The sequence below is a fragment of the Callospermophilus lateralis genome, chromosome 6 (genome assembly GCF_048772815.1).
Source record: "Callospermophilus lateralis isolate mCalLat2 chromosome 6, mCalLat2.hap1, whole genome shotgun sequence".
NCBI lineage: Eukaryota > Metazoa > Chordata > Mammalia > Rodentia > Sciuridae > Callospermophilus > Callospermophilus lateralis.
In genome coordinates, this window is record NC_135310.1 from 75,507,738 (window position 1) to 75,514,582 (window position 6,845).

The window sequence follows — 6,845 nt, forward strand, 5'->3', positions numbered from 1 at the left end:
AAGTGGGGAACTTTCTGATTGCTTATACTCCTAAACAAGCCACCACATGATCTTACAAAGTTCCTTCTCAAAAACAAATGGCCATCAAATCATTCATGACAATAAAATGCATAATGCAATTGAGATTCTTTTGTAAGGATCAAATATCCCTGATCATCTTTTTCTGAAAGAAGATTTCAGAATTTGGAGGTTTAAATACAAGCAAAAATGTAATCTACTCTGAAATGCTAAAATGGTCTACCATTGTTCGAACTTAAGCTCAATATTTCCAAGACAAACTCTCCGTAAGAACATATTCTCAAGTTAACTAAATGTAGCCTGTAAAAACTGTCTTTTCCCTCCTCGACTATACAACTGAACCAAAATCTTCACCATAGTCAGAAGCAGCACCTTGGAATTTCAAATGTAACACGAGGGCTGATGATGAGCATAAATGTAGACTCAAACTCTCCATATTCTGTCATGAGCAAACAGTATCGTTAACATTCCAAATCCTGGTTAGAACGAATTCACTGTTAAGCAGTGTCCTTGGGCAAGAAAAAGGAAAGATCTGAAACTAACCAAAGCAAAGATCCACATGAACCTCAGTCTTCTGCCCCTTCACCAAGAGGCCAATAGGAAAGATTCAAAGAAATGCGAGATGGGTTGGGGTGCAGAGGGGAGAGTATCGTACTCCTCGAAAGGAGAAAGCAAAAGAGAGGCTCTGGAACAGCTGCCCCAAAGGGACTAACGACTCCGGGAAAGGTGTGCAGAGACAACTCTTCCCCACCCAGGAGATCAACCTTTATCTTGGAAGCAGTGCACCAAGCAAGCAAAGACTGGAGCGGACAACGTCTGCCGCCACCACCCCCTTTCCAAACGCCTCGCGCAACTACAAGGGGTCGGCCGGGACTGCCCCCACAGAACATCAACAAAGACCCCTTCAGTCGCTGGGCGAAACTCGAACAACAAAGGCCCGCGACAGCCAGGACGCGGCCCGGGCCGGGGCCGGGGGCGGGACGCATAAAAGCAGGCGAAAGCAAAGGACTCAAACCAGGGGGGGCGGAGGCCCGTCGGAGTGGGAAGCAGAGGCGCAGAGCACCGTAATCCCCAGTGCACAATGAGAAGAGGAAGAGGAGCTGGCCTCCATTCCCCTCTTACACTCTCCCAAGCCTCGCGCTCTACATCTCAGCTGTGGGGACCGCGCAGTCCCGAGTTCGGGGAGGGGAAGAGGAGGGGGAATTTTCCGCCCAGACCACAACTCCCTTCCCCCAGCCGGGAGGTGCAGACAACAACAACCGCCACAACGGCAGTCACACAAAGGCGCTTTCCTCGTACTCCCCGCTCTCGCCCCGGCGGCAGCGCCGCAGACGATGCCAAGGCAGCGACCACCACCACTCGGCCGCCTGGCGCTTCCTCGCCCTCTTCCCCCTCTAGCTGGGTAAAGGGGGAGGGGACCCCCGGGCGTCCTCACCTGGCACAGCTGCTGACAGTACTCTGTGGCCGCTTCCACGGCCGGTACCCGGCTCTCCCGCAGCTGTCGCTCCAGCTCCTGGAGCCGCTCGCCCAGGCGCTGCAGTTCCGCGACGCAGCCGCCTCCACCGCAACTCAACCTCTCCTGCTCGGCCTCTTCGTCCGCCATCTTCACACCCCGCTCCGTCGCGTACGCACCTGGGTCACGTGATAACACAATGCCACGTTCGGCGGGGTCACGTGCCGGGCGCGCTCGCACGCCGCCGAGCACGTACAAAGGGCCCGGTGGGGAGCATGGGGGGCGGGGAGAGTGGCGCGAGAAAGCCGGAGGGAGGTGAAGGCTAGGGGACAGGAGAAGGGCGGGGTTGAGGCGGTGCGAAAACCGCGTTTTACTTACCCCAAGCGGGAAGTGGGCTGCAGCGGCCGAAAAGGGGCGGGCCGGTGAGGCCTGTTGTTGGTCACGTGGGCCCCGCGAAGGGAAAAGACCTGGGGAGGGGCTTCCTCTCCAGTGTCCGGGTCCCGGCGTGGCTTTTCCGAGTCCCTGAAGTCGGCTATGATCATATACCCTAGTCCTCCAAGAGGACGGCGGGAAGAGAGTTCTGGGTACCATGGGGCAATGGCTGCATTTGCTGTTGGCCTGTAAGCGGCCAGATGCAAGGGGAGCGGGAGAACGTAAAGCCCACCCATGAACCACAAGCGTGAGTCAAAGCCGGACTCGGAACTGTCAAAATTGACTTCTCAACAGGCTGGGAGGAGGGAGGAGGGGAGGAGAGACCCAATGCCTGAGTACCAGTTCTGTTCCAACTTGCCTCTCCTCTTCATCCCCAAGAACACCTCTCCCCTGGAAAAATATTCTCTATGGCTGTGGCGGCAACAAAGAAAAATAACAGATCAGAGCAGAATGAGGTTTAATCCTCATACTGGAGAATGGAGCAAACTCACGAAAAGCGTAGTTTTGAAAGAATTCAAACAAGACTAAAATTATGAACGTTGTAACCAGATGATTTTTAAACCACAGAAACATTTTAAAACTAAGTAACCAACTAATCTCTTTCTCGGTGATTTAAGACTCCTCACTACACCAAATCACCAACACTGAAAGCAGGCTATATATGAAAGCTCTTGAAAAGAAAGTAGGTCAAGGGGAAAAAAAAAAAAAAAAAAGCCGCAACAAGGACTCCATTAAAATCATAATGGAGGAGAGAAAATTGATGCTAAAATAAAAGAACAAGGTTGTCAAAAATTATTATAAATAGCAGCATTTCTTCCCTTGTGCTACAAATAGTGATGGCATTCTGAACCATATTCAAACTTGAAGGTATGAAATTCTTGACATTAAAGGAATAGAAGATGGACTGGAGTTATAGCTCAGTGGTAATGCTTGCCTAGTGTGTGTGAGCTCCTGTTTTCAGTCCCCAGCATCCCCATCAATCAAGTGTTTAACCCTAAAGTTCATAACAAAACTACTGTTTTGTTAATATCAGCATTAAACAAGAGGCCATTCTTACAGCTGAATACAGAAATTCAGAAATGATATTGATGGAGTACCTAGTCTTTTCACTCTTATGTTCTGATTTTTTTTAGTACTAGCATCTGAAATAAAAAGAATACCTATTGAGTGCAGTGTCCTTTTCAAGAGATTCTTGGTATTCTACATAGTATGTTGTCCAGGATGAGTGTTTTATAATGTGTCTGTGATGGTCATGTTTTAAAAGTGGCATTATATAAGGTGAGCAGGCACAACTAAACCTTATGAAAAACATTATCAGTATTACTTATTAAGATAGAATCTTCAGGGGCTGGGGCTGGGGCTCAGCGATAGAGAACTTGCCTAGCACATGCAAGCCGCCAGGTTCAATCCTCAGAACCACATAAAAATAAATAAACAAAATAAAGATAAATTTTTTTAAAAAAAGATAGAATCTTCAAATGTTTACTGTGGTAGACACTGGAACTACATTTAAAGGAGAAAGGGTATAATATGTAATAGTATCACTGAGAGCTGAAAAAGCAACTAAACTTTTTTTTTTCCACTGCTGGCGGGGTAAACTTTTTTTTTTTTTTCCACTGCTGAGCTACATTTCCCAGCCCGCAGCTAATGATTTTTAATATTGGCAGCTCACTTTTCCAAGTATTGAGACTTCATTTGGATGTCTAAATCAGTTTTTGTTATCTTAGAAATCCAGTGAAAAATGAGAAATGTGCCATTAGCCAAACATACCAGTTAATCCAAGGAGATCTAAGGTATCAAAGGTTAACAAAATGCATTTGCACTTCAAGTGTAGTGGCTAATTACACTTGATATGTACAATTATACCTAATCTGTTGGAAGAAGAAAAAAGGGAGTAGGGGAGAAAAACATATCCAAAGAGAAATATACCAAAATATTGTTTTTTATTTTTGAAAGAATTAGATAGGGCTGCAGGTGTAGCTCCATGGTAGAATACACGTGCAAGGCACTGGACTCAAACTCTAGCATTGGGGGGATAAAAATCAAAAAAAGTGGACCATTCCTTCCTCCAGCCATGATAACCCTAAAATTAAGGAGACTTGATACTTGATAAGCAAACTTGATACTTGATAAGCAAATTGATTCTAAGCATTATTATAGATTCCTGTCCATTAGCATGTACACTCATATCCTTTACCTCCCTGTTCCTCCATTCCTTCTCTCTTTACATATATGTAAAAAAATTTTAGAGCCTCCAGGAAATGTAAGGATTGCAGGTAAATGGTAACTTATTGATTAAATATGCACAGGCAGTATTCAGTTTGAGAAAATTGGAGGTCGATAAAAACTATCACTGCCTTGAGTTTCATGGAATAGTGACCTGCAACAGCAATATATACAATATAACAAGCGTTCTTTCCTGAAAATGCTGGTAAATTTAATTCAGAAGATCAAAATACTCTGACTGAAGTGCTATCTGGTTGGACCAGAAGTCCAGCAACGAGTCTCTTGAGAAGTGGGTTTTTTTTTTTATTATTTTTAATTAAATGAGAAGGATTGGAAATACTATCTCTTGACAGGCAGACCCTACCTTGGAAGTCTCAGAAGTCTCATTAGCCATAGAAAAGGTGTATCAACAAGTACACAAGACTTACTGTGCCTACGTCCATTTGTTCTTTAAATACCAAACTCTTAAGTTCCTGGGGGAAATCAAAGACCCTTTCAAAAAAAAAAAAAAAAAACGAGGATAAGTCTGGGCCAAAAGATCAAAAGATTCCTAGTCTCCAAAGCAGTAACTGTGCAGTGAGTACCCGCCCATTTTGAACACCGCGCAACTCCTATGGGCGTGGTGTAATTATGTGGGCCTTCGCTCCCAACAGACTGGATTTGAGAGTAAATCTGGGAGACAGATACCGACCAGTACCCTCATCTCTTCGATCAATAAAACTGGGGAGGCGCTTGGAGAAGGGGACAAATGTGCCTGCTGCCGAGCCGCACGCACTGCCTTCTCTGGTTCACCGAGCCGCACCCAGACTGCACAGACGGGTGCACTCTTTTTCTAGAAACAGCAGGGCCTAAGGACAGGAAGGGAGCTGGCTAGTGCCTACTATGAGCAGGCGCCGCAGAACTCCGCCGGCTGCTTCAAGGACGCCGCGATCCCGCATTTGGAGACTACGGATCCCTCGGGGCTGAGGCCGGGCAGATCTTTTCTACCCCCAACCCAAAGAAACCGGTGGCCCGACACTCGCCCCAGCACGCTAGGAGAAAATGGAGCAGGGGACTGGCGGAGAACGCGCGCCACTCTCGGGGCGCTGTTTCTCCCTTCCTCGGCCTTCACCCTGGACCCCGGGAACAGAGAAGCATGAGGCCACGAGCCTGAGTTCGGAGGAGCCATCAAGTCACTCCATCCTGCTCCGCTAACCCTGTCTGCGCTTCTCCACCCGCCAGACGCCAGGCTTGGTTCCTCGGGCCGCGGCGGAGCGCACCACAGCCCCGCAGCAGAGCGAGCTCTTGCTTTCGAGTCCCAGGCCAAGCCGTGTCGTTGCATCCGCGGCTTTTCCACCCAGCGTCGCAGACCAAACCCACAGTGTGGCTGTGGCTCCTGACCTGGGAGCACAGGCTTCCTGGGGCATCCAGACCGAGGAATTTGGAAGCCTTTCCAGGCCTTGGCGGAGGGCTGGGCCTCCGGAAACCGGCGGGGAGAGGAGGCTCAAATCTGTGTTGCGGAGGCCGCGATGAGAGCACAGCAATGCGGCGCTGCGATGCTGACACTGCTGTCGGGTCTGGGGCCGATTCTACGTGCTGTCTTCTAAAGGGCGGGCGGCCGGGACCCAGATAGGCAGTGTTTGGATCCCAGACTTGAGGGCCGAAGTCTATCTGAAGTTGGGTCCAATGGAAAGTCTCTCCAGTGTCTGGGAATCAATGTTATGCCCACGGACGCAAAGAGCGAGCGTGGATTGAAGCGTTTGGGGCATTAAAAACTCCTCACTTTTCCAAGGAAGACATTTTTTTTTGAGAAGAAGAGTAAAGAAATCAAAGTGTTGAACACACCAGGCCAGGTGCTGGGCATATATTGGAATGAATCCCAAAGCACAGGAAACATTAGGTTCACATTTAAAAGGATTCATTTTTGTCTTTCAATCTTCACAGGAGAGAGAGAGAGAGAGAGAGAGAGAGAGAGAGAGAGAGAGAGAGAGAGAACAAATTTATATGAACACCTGATTAAATACGGAATAAATTTTTGTTGACTATTTGGATTCCCTCCCCATTCTTATAAGCAAAAGCTAAATGAAAAATGGAAAAGAGTAATAACATTTAAAGAAAATGCTTTTAGTAGAAACTCAATTATCCAAATTTCTGAATTCACCAAGATTAAAATAATCATAAAACAAAGCAAAATAAAACCTTGGAAGCATAAATAAGGTATATGAGCGGTGTCTATACAGAATCTTTGAATTGGTTCACAGCATTTCTCCAAAGAAGCTAAGAGAAAAATATAGAAAGTGCCTTTACTTTATGTTTCTATTTTAATCATGGTATTTTATTTACCTCATCATAAATCTCTTGTTGAAGGATGGGGTATCAGTGGCAGAATATTTGTCTTGGATGCACAAGACTCTGGCTTGGATCCCCCAGAACCAGAAACAAACAAGCAAACAAACAAACCCTGAAATTTAGTGTTAGTTTAAAAAAATCAGAGAACACTACTTTGATGCCATTTGGATTTTAAGAATAAGATTGTTGAGGTGCAATTAATTTGGAGATGCACAGGTCTCCTTATTTTAGACTTCTTAAAAAGAGTTTTATTGATTTACATGGTACTAATAGAAGTATCCTTCAATGTAGCTATCTTTAAAATATTTTGGGAGGTGTATGCTTCATCAATAAATTATCATCAAAAATCATTGCACAAAGGATCAAAGTAAGTGGTAGAGCACTTACC

At 46.3% G+C, this 6,845-nt stretch overlaps 1 protein-coding gene across 1 annotated transcript in view; it reads right to left on the reverse strand.

Annotated features, from left to right (window-relative positions):
- Znf292 (zinc finger protein 292) overlaps positions 1 to 1,621 on the reverse strand; it is a 79,625-nt gene extending 78,004 nt beyond the window's left edge. Inside the window, exon 1 of the mRNA XM_076858441.1 lies at positions 1,454 to 1,621. Within this exon, the coding sequence (XP_076714556.1) occupies positions 1,454 to 1,621 (168 nt within the window). The remainder of the gene's footprint in view (positions 1 to 1,453) is intronic.
- Positions 1,622 to 6,845: the final 5,224 nt, after the last annotated feature.